General features: G+C 44.9%; 1 protein-coding gene across 22 annotated transcripts in view; it reads left to right on the forward strand.

The window, feature by feature from the left end:
• DLG1 (discs large MAGUK scaffold protein 1) overlaps window positions 1–20,559 on the forward strand; it is a 348,066-nt gene that overhangs the window by 234,494 nt on the left and 93,013 nt on the right. For all 22 annotated transcript variants that reach the window (XM_069727207.1, XM_069727208.1, XM_069727203.1 and 19 more), the window contains 3 exons: window positions 511–625; window positions 18,805–18,981; window positions 19,682–19,751. In XM_069727207.1, coding sequence (XP_069583308.1) covers window positions 511–625; window positions 18,805–18,981; window positions 19,682–19,751 — 362 coding nt within the window. The remainder of the gene's footprint in view (window positions 1–510; window positions 626–18,804; window positions 18,982–19,681; window positions 19,752–20,559) is intronic.

The raw sequence follows: 20,559 nt of genomic DNA on the forward strand, positions 1-20,559 counted from the left end.
AAACTTTTTTTTACAATTTCACTGCACTTTGAATTTTTGGTTATGAATGGTGTCATTCAAAAGTACAATTCATCCTGGAAATAGCAAACTCTCATACGGCTTTAAAGAAGAGGGAGGAAAAAACGGAAATTGAAAATCGCCCCTGGGTTGTTGAAGGGGTTAAATTACGTTACTGGTTGAAGGATTGTAAAACTGACACACCCGTGTAACGTTAAGTTCATGTTGGGCATTAGCCTGGCCATTCATGTACGGGAGCACCAGGCAACAAACTAACCACCTTCCAGGAAATCGTCTTTCTGCGAGAGATCTTTTACTTCAAAAAACAAACACGGCTAAATATAGTTAAATCCATGAAAATCTGGTGTAGTCTAGCAATCCGTTGTTTGTTCTGGTTTTCCCTGAAGATCAATCGTTTTGGTTGAAATAAGTTATTTTCATATTACTGCTGTTTTGCAAATAATAACCAAATGGTTGAATGTATTTTTATACATACATTTTCCTTCTACACAGAATATAGTCGTTTTGAAGCAAAAATACATGATCTTAGGGAACAGATGATGAACAGCAGCGTAAGCTCAGGGTCAGGCTCTCTCCGAACAAGTCAAAAACGGTCACTATATGTCAGGTGAGATCTTAAAATACCTACCTTGTTTAATTGAAAAAATGTGTGCCATTGCTTTCTTATAATGTGGACCATTCTGAGGGTATGTGCAGATGATTCGGAACTAGCATCGCTTTGGATGTACAGTGCATGTTCATTGCATCTAAAGCGCTGCCATCTATTGAACGCAGGTGAATCCGCGTGTGTTCAGTGTTCATTTTCTTCCGGGAATCGCGGGCTTTCTCATACAGGCTTACCGGCGCTGCTATAGATCACAGCAATGTAAGCATAGCTCGGCAGTATGACTGACAGCCAGCTCTAAAGTGCATCAGTGCAGACCCGACTGTTAGTCAAAGTTCCTGGGCGTGCTTCCAGCCGTCACCCACAGTACCGTGAGCTGTGGCTGTAGCACTGTATGACTAAAGGTACCTTCACACATAACGATATTGTTAACGATATCGTTGCTATTTGTGACGTAGCAACGATATCGTTAATGAAATCGCTATGTGTGACAGCGACCAACGATCAGGCCCCTGCTGGGAGATCGTTGGTCGCTGAATAAAGTCCAGAACTTTATTTCGTCGCTGGACTCCTGCTGACATCGCTGGATCGGCGTGTGTGACACCGATCCAGCGATGTCTTCACTGGTAACCAGGGTAAACATCGGGTAACTAAGCGCAGGGCCGCGCTTAGTAACCCGATGTTTACCCTGGTTACCATGCTAAAAGTAAAAAAAAAAAAACACTACATACTTACCTACCGCTGTCTGTCCTCCAGCGCTGTGCTCTGCTCTCCTCCTGTACTGTCTGTGAGCCGGAAAGCAGAGCGGTGACGTCACCGCTCTGCTTTCCGGCTCACAGACAGTACAGGAGGAGAGCAGAGAAGCAGAGAGCGCAGCGCTGGAGGACAGACAGCGGTAGGTAAGTATGTAGTGTTTGTGTTTTTATTTACTTTTAGCATGGTAACCAGGGTAAACATCGGGTTACTAAGCGCGGCCCTGCGCTTAGTTACCCGATGTTTACCCTGGTTACCGGCATCGTTGGTCGCTGGGGAGCGGTCTGTGTGACAGCTCTCCAGCGACCAAACAGTGACGCTGCAGCGATCCGGATCGTTGTCGGTATCGCTGCAGCGTCGCTTAATGTGAAGGGGCCTTAAAGGCCAATGTATCCCGGGAGGAATAAAGTTTTTCTCCCAGGTGTTGCACTTTCAGGACAGCGGCAGGGCACCTTTCTAATTCAATTAGTCTTTAAAATAACTGTTTATCTGCAGGTTAAATACGTTATCCAAAATGACCGGTTGCCTTTCCGGGAAAACACCAGTAAAAAAAAAAAAAAAGGTATCCCCTAATACTTTACGAATATATCTGTAATATAGTGGAGTTGAATTAAAATACTCACAGATCAAGGTATTTCCCGGTTTCTAGTATTTCTTCTGTTTTTTTTCTGGGTCACGTAATTTTTTAAACCAGACTCGCTGGATCACACAGGGATTTGTGTGCAGTTTCTTTCACAATGTAAGTCTATGGAGCCTTGTTCTGAGACTGAATATGCTAACATTGATAGAAGTAGCACTGCCCCGCACAGTGGTCCCTGTGTGAGCCATCAAAGGAGAGGAGTGCTCACTTGACCCAGAAGAGCACCAGGGCAGCTCTGGAAATCTGGAAAAGACTGCGATCGGTAAGTATTTTACACTTACAGTCCATTACAAACACATTTGGTGTAGGGAGTGTTTTTTTTTTGTTTGTTTTTTTTAAAGGAATTGGTCATCTGGTTTTTGCTTCCCCATCTGAGATCAAAACCCAAAAACTGAGCTTAACTATATGCTGGTATACGTGCAAAGAGTAAGAGCATGTTCACACTGTGACCATTTCGCAGACAAAACCCATGGAAAAAACAAAAATAAGTATATACACTGCAGCCATTAAATATTAATAAAATGTAAATAGCATAGAGTACTTGGTTAATTCTAGTTTGATAAAAAAAGGTATAAAAGCCATTACGCAATCACAAGGTGTACCCATCGATGTGTCCTTACCTGTCTCTAGTATTAAAACCTTACTGTGACACTTGTCACTGCTCACGGACAAGCTGTGAGCCTGGGTAGTCAAGAGATCGGGGGTCAGATACCAAGAGGGCTAGTTATAAACAAATAGGTAAGTCAAGTTAGGTGGGATGTGTTTTTTGCAGTGTTGACCACAGGGAATAACCTAGCATGCCAATGGGGCGAAGAATTTCTGAGAATTTGTTTTTTTACATTGAATTATACATGATGTATTGTGCTTCCAATAGCTATAAATACAATTCTATATCTTTCTATTGAGACGTATTAGCTTCTACAAGGTTTGTTCCTCAATGACTTTATTTCTTCCAAAAGGCCTCATTCTTAGTAACAAAGATGTGTTTTTGTTCTCTAAGAAATTGAGCATCTCCAAATTATAAATCATGTTCACAAGTGTAAAGTTAGTGCTCACTACTATGATGAAGTGTTTCTTCAGATACATTTTCAGTGAAAACACAATTGCGTCCACAGATGCTTAATTGGGTTTAGGTCAGGGCTCTGGCTGGGCCAGTCAAGAATGGTCACTGAGTTGTTCTGAAGCCACTACTTTTGTTATTTTACCTGTGTATTTAGGGTCATTGTCTTGTTGGAAGGTGAACCTTCAGCCAAGTCTGAGGTCCAGAGCACTCTGGAAGAGGTTTTCATCCAGGATATCTCTGTACTTGGCTGCATTCATGTTTCTTTCAATGACAACCAGTCGTCCTGTCCCTGCAGCTGAATTCTTATTAAATTTGCAAAAATGTCTACATTTCTGGGGGGGACAGTCAAGATGGGGTGCAGTGTATACATTGATGAGAAAGCAAATGAACTTTTTTGAATTTACCAAATGCCTGCAATGAAACAGAGTGAAAAATTTAAAGGGGTGTGAATACTTTCCGTACACACTGTACAGAAAGTGCAGCACAAATTCATCTCAACGAAAAGCAGGAACAGGACAGACATTTATAGGACATTTCCATAACTTTCTCAAAGTTTTAAGAAAAAATATTCTGCACATCCTGTGCTGAACTGTATCCAATTTACTATATATTTTAGGAGTCCATGACGCAGATTCAAAACGGACACCGACTCTGACTCCACAGCCCTGCTCCATGGAGTTAGACTGGGGCTAGTAAAGATGGAAATGAGGTTCCTATAGTTTTGGATGTAAACCAAATGCTTCGCTATTCTTACCATTAGAAGTGACAGACACCATTGTGAAGTCTCTGACCACGTATATTTAAGTTATAAAAAACAAATGTGCAAATACAAGAGATGATCGAATTGATATGATTCAAGCCGAATTGTATTAAATTTGCATATTCCTATGAATTCGAACAATTTGCGACCCGATTCGCGTGATTTGCCCCATCCCCAAAAAAAGTCCATAGAAAAAAAAGGAGAGAAAAAACAGCTCATCTGGACAGTTGATGGCAAATACAAGAACAGAAATGTGAGGCCACACGTGAAAGTAACAAAGAAGGGAGAAAATCCAGCTTCTTAGATGAAAAAAGTTTGTAGTTTATTTGAAAAATTTTAAAACATGATTGCAAGAAATCTATGGTGGTCTAGTAGCTACACGTTTCAAACACAGATGTGTTCTTTTTCAAAGCTTTGAAAAAGAACACCTCAATGTGTTTCAAGCGCGTAGCTATTAGATCACCACGGATTTCTTGCAAAAAAAAAAACCCATTGCCGTTTTACACAATGAAGATTTCATCAGTCACAGGAGGCTGACATGAGCTCAGTAGCAGCAGTGCATGTTTCCCCATAATGTCTTGCAGCATTGCATCACATGGTATAACACAACCAATCAAGAAGGACTGTGATAGCCTGTGTAAAAGCCTAAGCAGGTCATGCAGCAGTCTTTTAGGGTGATTTTAAAATAGTATAAGGAGAGAACCTACTAAGCTATTGCACAAATATTCCAGACATTAATGTGTTGTACAACTGCAGCAGTGAAGGAGGTGAGTGTAGTACAATACGATTAAGACGACACTCACATGACCAATTCTCTCATCCAAATTGAGAATCTATGTAGCACAGACAAGGCGAGCATGGAAAAACAAAATTTCTCCATTCTGTGAATCCGTGGAAGTTGGACTGTATTCAGATGTCATCTGAGTGCAGTTCGATGTTTTCCACACCCAGACTTGAATGGGGGTGAGTGTCATCTGATTTTCAGCCACATTTACACGATCTGCATTTCTCACCCACTTCCAGTTTTGGCGTACAAATGCTGATTTTTAAATAGTGACCAAATACTCAACGTGCACGTGATCTTAGAATTAACATTAATTGATTGCTTCATCTAAACATCTAGAAGATCGCTCGTGTACACGGGGGCTGCCCGGGCGATCACCGCCGGGTGTCAGCTGATTCTGACGGCTGACACCCGGCACTAGGTGACAGGAAGGGTCACAGACCATGGCAAGGCAAGCCGCTGCATGGAATGTACCATCGACAGAAAATGGAGGTGGCTGACATGGAGAAATCCTACCAATAGCTGGAGAAAGCTGGTCTCCGAGACATCGCAGAGGCACTAATCATAGCGGCACAAGAGCAAGCACTAAGTACCAGATCCATAGAAGCAGCAATCTACCACACAAGATAAGACCCAAGGTGCAGACTATGCAAAGAAACCTCAGAAACCGTCCAACACTTAATGGCAGGATGCAAAATGCAAGCAGGAACAGTGTATACCGAGCGCCACAACCAAGTAGTTGGAATTGTATACTAGAACATCTGCACAGCATATGGGCTAAGTCCAGGTGGGAGACCCCTGAGAAGAGTGGTGGAGAATAAAACGGCTCAAATCCTGTGGGACTTCAAGATCCAGACGGATAAGCGGGTGTTGGCTAACCAACCTAACCTTGTAATAGTAGACAAGGATCAGAAGACAGCAATGATAATAGATGTGGCAGTGCTAAGTGACAACAACATCAGAAAGAAGGAATATGGGAAGCTGGAGAAATACCAGGTGCTCAGAGGAGAACTGGAGAAGATGTGGAAGGTGAAGGCAACAGTGTTTCCAGTGGTGATAGGAGCACTAGGATAGGAGTTACTAGTGATGAGCGAGTACACTCGGGTGATCTCCGAGTATTTGTGACTGCTCGGAGATTTAGTTTTCCTTGCCGCAGCTGCATGATTTACAGCTGCTAGCCAGCCTGGGTACATGTGGGGGTTTCCTAGTTGCTAGGGAATCCCCACATGTAGTCAAGCTGTCTAACAGTCGCAAATCATGCAGCTGCGGCAAGGAAAACTAAATCTCCGAGCAGTCACAAATACTCGGATATCACCTGAGCGTGCTCGGGAAAACCCGAGCAACGAGTATACGCGCTCATCACTAGTAGTGACCCATAAGTTGGGAAAACCGCTATGTCTTCTGGGTAATTTCGGAATACATTTCTGGGAACGGAAGCTGGCGACAGCCGCGTGCGCCTGGGCGGACTACGGAAGGTGAGAATAGCAGGTTTTTTGTTTTTTTTATTATTTTTAACATGACATCTTTTTACTATTGATGATGCATAGGCAGCATCAATAGAAAAAAGTTGGGGAGACACAGGGTTAATAGCAGCGTTAATGGAGTGCGTTACCCGCGACATAACGAGGCCCATTGACGGTGGCCTTAACCCTGTGTGAGCGCTGACTGGACAGGAGTATGAAGCGGGCATGAGTGCAGGGGAGTAGGGAGGGACTAATTCTCAGCCGGACGGTGCCCGTCGCTGATTGGTCGCAGCAGCCAGGACAGGCAGCTGGTGAGACCAATCAGCGACGTGGGATTTCCGTGACCGAAGTTGCCGACAGAAAGACGGAAGTACCCCTTAGACAATTATATAGTAGATAATTTCAGTTGTTTAACACTTTTTTTTGTTAAGTATATAATTCCACATGTGTTAATTCATAGTTTTGATGCCTTCAGTGTGAATGTACAATTTTCATGAAAATACAGAAAAATCTTTAAATGAGAAGTTGTGTCCAAACTTTTGGTCTATACTGTATATAACATATACAGTATGTGTGTATATATACTGTATATATGTACATATATACATATATACATACTGTACATATGTACATATATATGTATCTATAATATAACGCTGGGAGCGTCACTCTTTCCGAAGCCTTTATAGACTGCGCAAGCGCCGGCGCAGTCTGGGCCTCACAGAGTGACGCTCCCGGGAGATCGCGGTGTGCGTTCACACTGAACGCACACCGCGATCTCCAACAGAGAAGCAGGGACCGCCAGGAGGGTGAGTATCGGCCATATTCACCTGTCCTGCGTTCCACCGCTGAGCGCCGCCATCTTCCCGGTCTTCAGCCTGTGACCTTCAGTTCAGAGGGCGCGATGACGCGCTTAATGCGCGCAGGCGCCGCCCTCTGACTGAACAGTCACAGCCAGGAGACCGGGAAGATGGCGGCGCCCAGCGGTGGAACGCAGGACAGGTGAATATAGTAAGTGCTGGGGGGCCTGAGCTGGCGGCGATACCGGCACCTGACCCCCACAGCGCGCCTGTGTCCCCGCCTGCTCAGGCCCCCCAGCACTCGGCGCCGAGCGGGTCAGAGGCAGTATGGGGACGCAGGATGGAGCAGCACATGAGGATGGGGACGCAGGATGGGTGCAGCACATAAGGATGGGGACGCAGGATGGAGCAGCACATAACAGGATGGGGACGCAGGATGGAGCAGCACATAAGGATGGGGACACAGGATGGGGACGCAGGATGGGAGCAGCACATGACAGGATGGGGACGCAGGATGGGAGCAGCACATGACAGAATGGGGACGCAGGATGGAGCAGCACATGACAGAATGGGGAAGCAGGATGGAGCAGCACATGACAGGATGAGGACGCAGGATGGGAGCAGCACATGACAGGATGGGGACGCAGGATGGGAGCAGCACATAAGCATGGGGATGCAGGATGGAGCAGCACATGACAGGATAGGGACGCAGGATGGAGCAGCACATAAGGATGGGGACGCAGGATGGAGCAGCACATAAGGATGGGGACGCAGGATGGGAGCAGCACATGACAGGATGGGGACGCAGGATGGAGCAGCACATGACAGGATGGGGACGCAGGATGGAGCAGCACATGACAGGATGGGGACGCAGGATGGAGCAGCACATGACAAGATGGGGACGCAGGATGGGAGCAGCGCATGACAGGATGGGGACGCAGGATGGGAGCAGCACATGACAGGATGGGGACGCAGGATGGGAGCAGCACATGACAGGATGGGGACGCAGGATGGGAGCAGCGCATGACAGGATGGGGACGCAGGATGGAGCAGCACATGACAGGATGGGGACGCAGGATGGAGCAGCACATGACAGGATGGGGACGCAGGATGGGAGCAGCGCATGACAGGATGGGGACACAGGATGGAGCAGCACATGACAGGATGGGGACGCAGGATGGAGCAGCACATGACAGGATGGGGACGCAGGATCGAGCAGCACATGACAGGATGGGGACGCAGGATGGGAGCAGCGCATCACAGGATGGGAGCAGCGCATGACAGGATGGGGACGCAGGATGGGAGCAGCGCATGACAGGATGGGGACGCAGGATGGAGCAGCGCATGACAGGATGGGGACGCAGGATGGAGCAGCGCATGACAGGATGGGGACGCAGGATGGAGCAGCACATGACAGGATGGAGACCATATACCAATATAAATGCTCGCCACCCGGGCGTAGAACGGGTTCAATAGCTAGTGTATATATATGCATATATATACAGTATGTGTTTGTATACGTATATATGTGTAGGTAATATTTATATATATATTCTGTATATTAATTATATCATATATTAATTTATTTTTCCAGGTCACCACCTGACAGCACCATGGAGGACGTCCTTCTTATTCACAGTGGGACAGGAAACACGAGAGTTTAAAAGGACCCTCCCCCTTCCACCCTTCAGTGTTTTTCCTGTCCCACTGTGGATAGGAACGACGAGAGATCGCTGTCCCTACAGAGCGTGCGGATCGGGGGGGCTCAGCCTCTTCCTTCCCACGGGCCGAATCTCTGTATCGCCGACACCCTATTAAGCGGGTCCCTCAGCGACGCCAGTGCAGCGCTGCTCCTGGCGAGGAGGTCGCTTCCCCCTGGGGGGGCTCTCGACCTCGGATGACTACCCCAAGCGTACCTGCACATGGTCTCTGCAGGGTGATCCCTTCGCAGATAGTCCGGCGAGGAGAGGCAGGTTCGGCAGAATGCTGGAGAGAATGCTGGACTCCATGTGTTCCTCGGCGGTAAATGGGCTTTGAACTTCCGGTTCACCGCTGCCGCATCACTTCCGGGTCAGGGCGGCAGCAAGGGGGCGGTCTTCCTCTTCGCTCCTGTAAGAGGACTGGGACACAAGCAAAAGGATTTAAGGTAAGTGGCTAGATAGCGCTAGGCACCGCAGCTGTAATGGACCCAGGTGCTATACCGGCTGTCAGCGTAGAAGCCCCGGGGAAACAGGATTCCCTGACGCATGTGAGTCCCGCTTAGAGGTGCGCTCCTTATAGGCCCATTAAAGGTACTAGTAGTGGTCCCTTTGTGTGTTCCAGGGGCGTCCTTCATCTGGGGATAAGAAGACGGGCAGAACTAAGAGATGTCCAATATGTGCTACAAAACTTGTTGCCTCATGGCAGAAGCCTCTGTGCGAGTCCTGCACCGCTCGTATTGTAGGAGAGGAACAGGCCTCTCTATTAACAAGCATGAGAGCTATGGTTAGAGAAGAAGTGCAGGCTTCTATATCTAACATATCCGCCTCCCAGCCGATCCAGCCTGAGTTCCAGGATCCTCCCAGGTCTAGGAAGAGGCAGAGAGAGTCAGATTCATCGTCTGAGGACAGTCCATCAGAATCTGATATAGAGGAAGAGGAGGAAGTATGTAGAGACCCTCCTCAGAAGGGGAAAAAGTATCTATTCTCTTCCAACGATATTGATGAACTGCTGGGTGCGATCAGGCAAACTATGCAGGTTGAAGAACCTTCTACCTCTCTCTCCGTACAAGATGAGATGTTCGGGGGGCTGCGTTCGCAGACTACAAAAGTCTTTCCAGTTAATGCCCACATTCGGTGAGTCCGAGTTCAGTCTCGGCTTTTGCTCAGAGATTGCAGCTACTGACCCCTTCTTAACCTCTTCCCGCAGCTCAATGATTTTGGAAGAGTGGGAGGAGGCAGAGAAGAGGATATCGATCCCGAGAGACTTTAGACTCCGTCTTCCCTTTGACCATGAGGAGGTCAAAGACTGGGAAGATATACCAAAAATTGACATCCCACTAGCGAAAGTGTCCAAGAGAACTGCCATTCCGTTCGAGGACTCCTCGAATTTAAAGGAGCCCATGGACAGAAAGGCAGATGGCCTCCTTAAGAAAGCTTGGTAAAGTTCGGCCGCTGTGATCCGCACAAATATTGCGGCGACTTCTGTGGCGAGAGCCATGCATCTGTGGGTTGACGATTTAAAGGATCAATTGTCAGCCAAGACTTCTAGGGAAACTATCATCAATGCTGTCCCTTTACTTAAACTAGCCACAGGTTTCCTTGCAGATGCTACGGCAGAATCTGTCAGGTTCACAGCCAGGGGGCAATCACTATCTAATGCAGCCCGTAGGGCCATTTGGTTAAAAAGCTGGTCGGGGGATGTTCCTTCTAAGAACAAACTATGTTCCATTCCCTTTTCAGGTGGCCGTGTTTTTGGGCCTGTATTAGATGACATTCTGGAGAAAGCTTCTGATGAAAAGAAGGGGTTTCCGGAAGAGAAAAAGAAAAAATTCCAGCCCTTTCGTAGACCCTATTACAGTCAGAGATCAGACTATAGGGGTAAAGGTAAACAGGGGAGATGGAGTTACCAGAAAGGGGGAGAAAATAGGAACCGAAATAGAGATCCAGGTCCCTCAAACCCTAGGTCTGAGTTCCGAAGGAAATGACGCCACCAGGATAGGGGGTCGGTTGTTGAATTACCTGGAGGAGTGGAAAAAAATTACCTCAAATCCTTGGGTCCTTCAGGTTATATCTCAGGGGTACAGGATAGAGTTTGTATCTCGTCCCCCAGAGAGATTTTTCATTTCCAACGCCCGTCTCTCTTCAGTCTCACCAATGTGGTCAGACATTCAGGATCTCCTCGGGATGGAGGCTATATCTCCCGTACCTCCTCACCAAATGGGAACAGGTCACTACTCGGGTCTTTTCTCTATAATAAAACCGTCAGGAGAATCCCGAACCATCATAAATCTCAGGCCGCTAAACAGATGGTTGTCGTACAAGAAATTCAAGATGGAGTCCATTCGCTCCACAATTCCCCTATTAGGGAAGGACGTGGTAATGTGCACTTTGGATCTAAAAAGTGCATATTACCACGTTCCAATTTCTTCACAACATCAAAAGTACCTAAGATTCGCGATAGAGAAAGAGGGTTCAGTCCTCCACTATCAATTCCGTTGCCTTCCATTTGGACTGGCATCGGCTCCGAGAGTTTTCACAAAACTCATCATAGAGATCGTGTCTTACCTAAGGAAGCGAGACATCATTATAGTACCATATCTAGACGATTTCCTGTTAGTGGCAGACTCAGAGTCCCAACTCAGGATCGACTCTCGATAGGTGATCTCCACACTGCAGAATCTAGGTTGGGTGTTGAACTGGAAGAAATCACACTTAACCCCAAGATCAAGGAGACAGTTTCTGGGTGTAATACTAGACTCGAACATCAGGAAGTCTTTTCTTCCAGACAGAAGACGGTCAGACCTGATAGAGAAGGTTCGACAGTTTGCAAGAACTCGGGTGACGATAAGAGATGCAATGAAGATCCTAGTCCTAATGACAGCCTGTATCCCATGCGTCAGCTGGAGCCAATTCCATCCCCGTCAACTACAAAGAGCGGTTCTAACAACATGGGACAGAAGACAGTCTTCGTTGGACAGACAGTTTGTCCTATCCTATCGAGTCAAGAAATCCCTACGATGGTGGACGGTGTCAGAGAACCTTCAGATGGGGGTCCCATGGATCCAGACCCCGGCCGTCACGGTAACAACGGACGCGAGTCAACAAGGTTGGGGCGGCCAGGTACTCGGAAGATGCTACCAGGGACAATGGAATTCGGAAGAGAGCAACAATTCCTCAAACCACAGAGAGCTACAGGCGGTTTGGAAGGTTCTGTGTTCAGCCCGGACCCTATTAAGGAACAGACATCTAAAGATCTTATCGGACAACACGACGGCGGTAGCTTTCCTTCGCCATCAAGGGGGCCCGAGACATCCGAAGCTGCAACATCTGGCGGATCAGATCTTCGAATGGGCAGAAAGATCGGTACTTTCAATTTCAGCAGTCCACTTAGAAGGCTCAAGGAACCAGGTTGCGGATTTCCTGAGCAGAGAAAAGCTATCACCCATAGAGTGGGAACTGAACAGCAGAATTTTCGATACCCTATGTCAGCGCTGGGGAACCCCGACCGTGGATCTTTTCGCAACCAGAAAGAACGCAAAAATAAGAACCTTCTTCTCACTAAATCCTCAGGAGAATCCAGCAGGGGTAGATGCCCTTTCTCAGTCATGGAGCTCGGGTCTGCTATACGCCTTTCCCCCTCTGGCATTAGTACCAAGGGTACTCAGAAAAATTTGCGAGGACAGAGCTCAGGTGATCCTGGTGGTCCCTTTCTGGGCCGGAAGGAGCTGGTTCCCCCTTCTAAAGAAGCTGGCAGTGGACAGTCCTTACCATCTTCCAGTCAGGGGGGACTTACTTTCTCAGGGTCCGATCTTCCATCAGAACCCAGAGAAGCTGCGGTTAACAGCTTGGATCCTGAACGGCAGATCCTGAGGGCAAGAGGCCTTTCAGAAGGAGTGATTTCTATTCTACAAGCAAGTAGGAAACCAGTGACCTCAGCAATATACCTTAGAACCTGGAAGAAATTCTGCAGTTTTTGTGGAGACACAACAGTCGATGTTGATCACCCTAACATACCCAGGATTCTTGATTTCCTACAACAGGGATTCAAGAAGGGGCTCAAACCGAGTACTTTGAGGGTTCAAATTGCAGCCCTCAGTGTATTTTATGACTCTTCCCTTGCCGCCCACCCTTGGATCGCTCGGTTCTCTAGAGCGGTCTCGAGGCTCAAACCTCTAATCAGGAAGTCTGTCCCTCCCTGGGACCTTAATTTAGTCCTTAATGTATTATGCGAAGAGCCCTTTGATATAGAGAAGGATATAAATATCGCTAATCTTTCCCTAAAAGCAGTATTTTTAGTGGCCATTACATCAGCCAAAAGATTGGGGGAACTTCAGGCCCTATCCATCCAGAACCCTTATCTGCAGATATTTGATGATAGGTTGGTTTTGAGGCTTGACCCAGGGTTTCTTCCCAAGGTAGCCTCAGTGTCAAATATTAACCAAGAGGTCGTTCTTCCGTCTTTTTGCCAGTTTCCTAAAAATCAAAAAGAAGCTTTCTTCCATAACTTAGATGTTAGGGAGACGGTGTTGAAATACTTGGATATAACTAGGGCCTGGAGACAGGATAGTAATCTCTTCATCCTGTACGGGGGTCCTAATAGGGGTAAAAAGGCATCAAAATCCACTATTGCCAGGTGGATTAGATCCACTATTACCATGGCCTATCAGGCGCGGGGAAAAGTTCCTCCTGATAGCCTTAAAGCTCATTCATCCAGGGCTATGGCCGCGTCTTGGGCTGAAAAAAGGGGGGGCCTCAATAGATCAGATTTGTAAAGCGGCATCTTGGTCTAACATTAGCACCTTTTCAAAACACTACAAATTAGATGTAGTCTCTTCTCAGTTAGCTTTTGGCAGGAAGGTGCTTCAAGCGGTAGTCCCACCCTAGAACCAGGAAGTCTCCTTTGGTACTTCTCCATGGTGCTGTCAGGTGGTGACCTGGAAAACGGTAATTAATCTTACCGATAATTGTATTTCCAGGAATCCATCCTGACAGCACGGATAGTTCCCTCCCTAATACAAATACGTGTTATACTTATGTGAAGTAACATTGGTGTTAATCTTGTTATGTTCAAAATAAATTTTCTGTTTGCATCCATCCAGATGTGTTACTTTGGAAAATCACTGAAGGGTGGAAGGGGGAGGGTCCTTTTAAACTCTCGTGTTTCCTGTCCCACTGCGAATAAGAAGGACGTCCTCCATGGTGCTGTCAGGATGGATTCCTGGAAATACAATTATCGGTAAGATTAATTACCGTTTTTTTAAACCTAGCATAGAGAAATAGAATAAACAACAAGAAGTTTTCATATTTTTCACATGTTGAGTAATAAAAGAATAAAGACCTGAGAGGTTTTTTTTGCTGCTCAACTCCATGCAAAATGCACAGAGCAGTTCCTCAATTACAGTGCCTTGCAAAAATATTCGTCCCCCTGGAACTTTTCAACCTTTTCCCACATATCATGCTTCAAACATAAAGATACCAAATGTAAATTTTTGGCGAAGAATCAACAAGTTGAACACAATTGTAAAGTTAAACGAAATTTATTGGTTATTTTAAATTTTTGTGGAAATTCAAAATCTGAAAAGTGGGGCGTGCAATATTAATTAATAGAATACTAATCAATAGATCTTGTAATAATAATATTTATCACAATTTGATATGTTTGAATAAAATGTTCCTGTGCTGAGATAAAATGTGCCCCTGCTGTGTACTGTGTAATGGCTGTGTCTGACTGTACAGGGACAGGGTCTGATCATACCACAGCTCCTGGGAAGGGGAGGAGCAGAAGAGTATACAGACAGGACAGCAGGGGATCACACAGTTCTTTCTTTGAAGAAAAACATTGTTTAAAAGCGGGAAGGGAAGTGCTTTACCTCACACAAAAAATCCACTGTGATCCCATCCTGTAATATCTGTGTACTCTTTTGCTCACCCCCCCCCCCCCCACCCCCCTAAAACCAGGAGCTGTGGTATGATCAGATCACGTTCCTATATGCGAAGCACAGCCATTACACAGAACCATACCAGGGACACAATTATAAGATTTTCTCAGCACAGGGACATGTTGTTTAACACCTTAGTGACATAGCTAATTTGGTACTTAATGACCAAGCCAATTTTTACAATTCTATCTTTTTATGAGGTTATAGCTCTGAAACATTTTAACACATCCCACTGATTGAGATTGTTTTTTCGTGACATATTGTACTTCATGTTAGTGGTAAAATTTCTTCGATATAACTTGCGTTTATTTATGAAAAAAAAAATATGGTGAAAATTTTGAAATTTTCAAACTTTTAGTTTTTGTTCCCCTAAATCAGAGAGTGGTGTCGCACAAAATAGTTACTAAATAACATTTCCCACATGTCTACTTTACATCAGCACAATTTTGGAAGCATAATTTTTTTTAAGAACGTTACAAGGGTTAAAAGTTGACCAGCAATTTCTCATTTTTCCAACAAAATTTTACAAAGCCATTTTTTTAGGGACTACCTCACATTTGAAGTGAGTTTGGGGGGGTCAATATAACAGAAAATACCACCAATCTAATAACTGCACCCCTCAAGGTGCACAAAACCACATTCAAGAAGTTTATTAACCCTTCAGGTGCTTCAAGAAAACTAAAGCAATGTGGAAGGAAAAAATGAACATTTTACTTTTTTCACACACAATTTACTTTGGAACCAATTTTTTTTATTTTCACAATGGTATCAGGAGAAAATGGACCACAAAATTCGTTGTGCAATTTCTCCTGAGTACGCCGATACCCCGTATGTGGGAGGAAAGCCACTGTTTGGGCACATGGCAGAGCTCAAAATTTAGGGAGCACCATTTGACTTTTTGAACACAAAATTAGCTGGAATCAATAGTGGCACCATGTGGCGTTTGGAGACCCCCTGATGCACCTAACCCTTATCCTAACCACAACCCTAATCCCAACACAACCCTACCCTTAATCCCAACCATAACCCTAACCACAAATCTAACCCAATCCTAATCCCAACTCCAACCGTAATCCCAACCATAACCACAATCCTAGCTTTAACCCTAGCCCAACCCTAACCCTAGCTTTAGCCCAACTTTAACCCTAATGGAAAAATGGGAATAAATATATATATTTTTCCCTAACTAAGGCTGGTTTCACATTTGCGTTTCTTTTTTTTTTTGCGTTTTTGCGATAAAAGCAAAAAAAGCATGCGTTTTTTCCCCCTATATTTAACATTAAAAACACATGCGTTTTGACGCGTTTTTGCAACGCATGCGTTTTTTCTCTGCATGCGTTGTGTTGCAGAAATGCAACATGTAGTAATTTTTGCTGCGTTTTTTTGCCGCAAAAAAACGTATTGATGTCTATGTAAACGCATGCGTTTTTAAGCGTTTTTATAGAAAAACACAAGAAAACACCCTAACACAAACCCAAACTCTAACACAAACCCTAACACTAACCCTAACACAAACACAAACCCTAACACAAACCCTTGGGTTTGGGTTTGGGTCCCTAAGGTTACTAACCCTAGGTATTTCTGTTTATAGTGGGTTTTCTATTTGATTTTGATGATTGGCAGCTGTCACACACTTCTCATCATGTGTTTCAAAAACGCAAACGCAGGAAAAAACGCTTGTAAACGCGTCAAAACACCGCGTTTGCGTTAAAACATGCAAAAACGCATGCGCCTAAAAAACGCAGCGTTTAAATGCACTTTTGCACCAAATGCGTTTAAATGCGTTTGAGTTTAAAACGCTGCAGATCAAAACGCAAGTGTGAAACCAGCCTAAGGGGGTGATCAAGGGGGGATTTATTTACTATTTTTTTTATTTTGATCACTGTGATGGGGTCTATTATAGTGATCAAAATGAACCAATAGGAACAATTTCCAGTTGTTGCAGGGTGCCGGCGTGGAGATCACGGCGGGTGCACTGCGTGTGCGCCCACCATTTTTAAACCAGAAGAAGACCCCGGTGGCCCTGGGGACATCACGGGGGGGGGGGGGGGGGGCGCGGTGCAGGGACATCGGAGGTATCAGAGGAGAGAGAAATTAAATGGGAAATTGGACTTTTTTTTTTTTTTTTTGCGGTCCCTGTTATACCGTTTCTAACGGTGATCGCAACATTGGGGTCGGTAAAAACCAACCCAAATCATGGTAGTCAAGACCTCGGAGAAATTCCTACTTTGGGGGTGCTAAACACTTAATTCTCAGCGCTGTTAAAAAGCGGCGCTGAGGCATACGTACTAAGTACATAAGTTTTCTGAGCATGCTCAGGTGTTCTCCGAGTATCTTGGGCTTGCTCACAGATTGAGGCAACGCAGCTGCGTGATTTGTGGCTGCTAGACTGCCTGAATACATGTATGGATTCCCTAACAAACAGGCAAAATCCCTGCATGTGTTCAGGTTGTTTAGCAGCCGCAAATCATGCAGCTTCGGGGACTCAAACATAATCTACGAGAGCGCCCAAGATACTCAAAGAACACCCTCGCATGCTCGGAGAACTCGAGTAACGAGCACACTGCTCATCACTTATAAGTACCCTCAACTGCCGCCGTTAAAAGGCGCGTCGGCAGTTAAGGGGTTAAACACATCCAATTGTGGAACTTATTTTTATTCCAAGATCTATTGATTAAAATCAACTTTTGTTAGAAAAGTGTTGAAAAGCCTATGAGCAATGAAGAAACTTCATATTTTACGTGCTGTTCCTCTGCTGTCACATAGTATGTGACTTCCAACTCCTTACTTCCTGCTGCATTTCATTGAGAGCATAGAGATTTCCTGTCTGTGATTTGAACAGAAGGTAGCCTGTTGGTAAAGCACAGCCCTGCTTGCCGGAAGCTGTAAGGTGAAGCCATGAGCCGGTGCTGTGGCCAGTGATTGCTCCCCTATAGGACACTGTTTCTGTGTGGTCCAGTGTCCTCACCACGAGAAATACTGACTGCAGGAGAGTCTCAGGACAGTGCGTATTAGGTGGTGGAAGAAACTCTGCGGGGAGGCCTTTATCCATCTTGAGACTAGGAGAGGCAGGATGGTGCTTTGTAGGCGGAGTAGTTGAGCATGAGGTTGAGAGTGTGCAAGCTGTGGAATAGATTACAGCTGGAGGGAGTGAAGGCAAGAAGTTCAGAATGTAATCAGTAGCAGACCACAAGGATGGCCACAAAGGCTGAGGGGGAGCTAAAAAAGGAAAATAAAGTTAACAGGACGGTTTATGGACAGATTGTGTTTTGTTGTTTTTTGGCGTTTTTTTGTGCCTGGTAAATGCCATTAAGGAGTTTTGCCATGCTCATGCAGAGTTTCTTGGGCGACAGTAAAATGTTCTGTAGCAATATGTGCATTTACAAGTAACTCTATCTTACTCGTTTTAACACACACCGGGAGGAGAATACAATTGAGAACACTTCATTGCAAAGCATTCTGGAAAGAAAATGTATATTTCTCCAAGTATGTCTGTAGAAATATTGTCTGGTTTGGCTTTTATCGTAAGTCATGTGCAAAGTCTTCTTAAAGGGTTGATATTGACTTTTAGGATTGCTACTTCCAGAAGGTGTTACCAGAGTTCAAGTTCTCTGCCTCTTTCACAAGGAAATTTCCTTTTTATTTTTTTTTCATTACATAGCTGATGAGACATCTCCCACAGGCATGTCATGCTCCACAAGGAGAGACTTTAACCCTTAGATCCATTTCTCCAAGGCATTTCTGATAGACTAGTTTTTCAGATGGGATCTTTGTAACTTAAAGGAATTATCTGGGATTATTTTTTTTTTCCCATGAGGCTAAGAACTGACTGCCAGGCATTTGCTAACTACCTGCCTGTTCAGCATGGCACCAGCTAACAGCGGTCATGGACCACACCTGCTGGCGATTCTGCTGCTTCATTTAACCTCCCGTCAACACAGCAGCTCAAATGAAGCAGCAGAGTCACCAACAGGAGCCGTCTGTGGCTGCCCTAAGCCAACGCCGGGCAGAACAGGAAGGTAGTTTACAACCACTTGCCTGTCAGTTATTAGCCCCATGAGGAAAGAGAGTCATATAACCCCTTTAACAAAAATAAGTGGTAGACCTGGTCTCATATGGAGGAAAAAGGGCAAACTCCTGATTATTTCTATGTGAATCAGATGGTGACAACAAATCCACAGATAAGATTTAAGGAATGTACAGTAATACATGCTCTTTGAAAAAAGTTCTGGCTTACTTGATTGTGGCATTAAGTGTGTTCCCTTTAAATGTTTTTTTAGAGCGCTTTTTGATTATGACAAGACAAAAGATAGTGGCCTCCCCAGCCAAGGCCTTAATTTTAAGTTTGGCGATATTCTGCATGTTGTTAACGCCTCTGATGATGAATGGTGGCAGGCACGCCAAGTCACTGCAACCGGCGAAAGTGAAGAGATTGGAGTCATTCCAAGCAAGCGCAGGTATGGTAAATCTTAGTCATGTAACGAGGTCGCTGATTCTCTCCATTTTAAATATTTCACATTAAAATACAAACCTGATGTTATTGTGGTTATCAGATGAATAGGAGCTGTTCTGTGCAACCACTAAACAGTGTGGAGTAGTAGTAGCCCACTCCATGCCCTGCGTACAGCTGGCCACTGCTTGAGCAGGGGTCAGTGTGCGGTTAGCGCAATGACCGCGCACTCTATCGCCGGCTCAGATCGGCAGTGACGAATTGGCAACAGAGTGCACGGTCATTTCGCATTGTAAGACGAATACCCGGCTGTGACGTCAGTTATGAGGGCAGCGCTGATCCTCTGACGCAAGGTATTCGGAGAACGCTTACTGACTGTGCGCTCTGTTGCCGACTCATTACTGCTGATCTGAGCAGGCAAGAGAGCACTCTATCATTGTGCTCATTGCGCAGGGACTAGCTCTGAAATGAATGTCACTAATGACGAGTTTTTTCAGAGATAGGGCAGAGGTTTCTGCAGTGAATTTCATACTGCCCGTTTTAATGATTTTTTTCAATTTCCATTATTGACCCTATTCTAATGTGGCCTTAATTAATTAACCCAACGTGAAAGCTTTTAGTCTAGAGCTGCAGTATATATTCGCTAACCATATAAATAAGCCAGTAGTCTGTTTTATTGTAGATTCTTTGTATTAAATGTCCTTTAGGGTTGAGAAAAAGGAGCGAGCAAGGTTAAAGACTGTGAAGTTTAATTCAAAAGCCAGGGGAGACAAGGGGGTAAGTAGTTTTGTGCATACATCTTGGCCTGTGCTTTACGCATCTTGGCTTTGTCTACCTAATTTCACAATTACGGTGACATGGGAACAAGCGGCATTGGTGTTCTCATGTTTGTAGTCAAATTGCACATCCGCTATATATAGAATAAAGTTGCATGACAAATGTAATATACTGCTGTAAAAAATATTGAATAAAAAATATTGCATGACTGCTGTATCGTAATCACATGATGACTTGAGGGAATTTTTACTCCAAGAACTTGCCTCAAGTCGCTCTAATCTTTATCCTAATCTACCGTAATTGTTGGCACAGATTCCTAAGTAGCAGATATTTAAAGCTCATTATGGCAGCATGGGGGAAATGCAGGTGGCTAATGCAGGACATGCTGCTTCTGCTAATTTCATGACGCACATTTGTAGTGGTTTAATCCTGCAAATAAATGGTCATAAAGATGCAATATGTAGTATCTTGCAGCCATGCTGTGAGTTGTCATAAGTTACTTTAGCTTGCTTGCTGAGGTTCTGCATAGATCGAATGTACTAACCTTAGTGTCCCATAAGCGCAACATATATTGCCATTATTTTAGCTTATATATTTCATGCTTTTATTAATACAATAGTCTTTTTTAATCATTTATTTTTCTGTGATCACTGTGTAATACCATGCAATATTTTTACTTTTTGAAAGCTTAGCTATAATAAGTACTGCACCTGTAATTTTTATAGTAACTGTTACATTGTCATTTATTTGCAAGGAGGTGCTGCTGCTTTAAAGGAAAAGTACACTTCCCTGGAATTCATGTTGTCTA

The sequence above is a fragment of the Ranitomeya imitator genome, chromosome 5, assembly GCF_032444005.1.
Source record: "Ranitomeya imitator isolate aRanImi1 chromosome 5, aRanImi1.pri, whole genome shotgun sequence".
NCBI classification, from domain to species: Eukaryota; Metazoa; Chordata; class Amphibia; order Anura; family Dendrobatidae; genus Ranitomeya; species Ranitomeya imitator.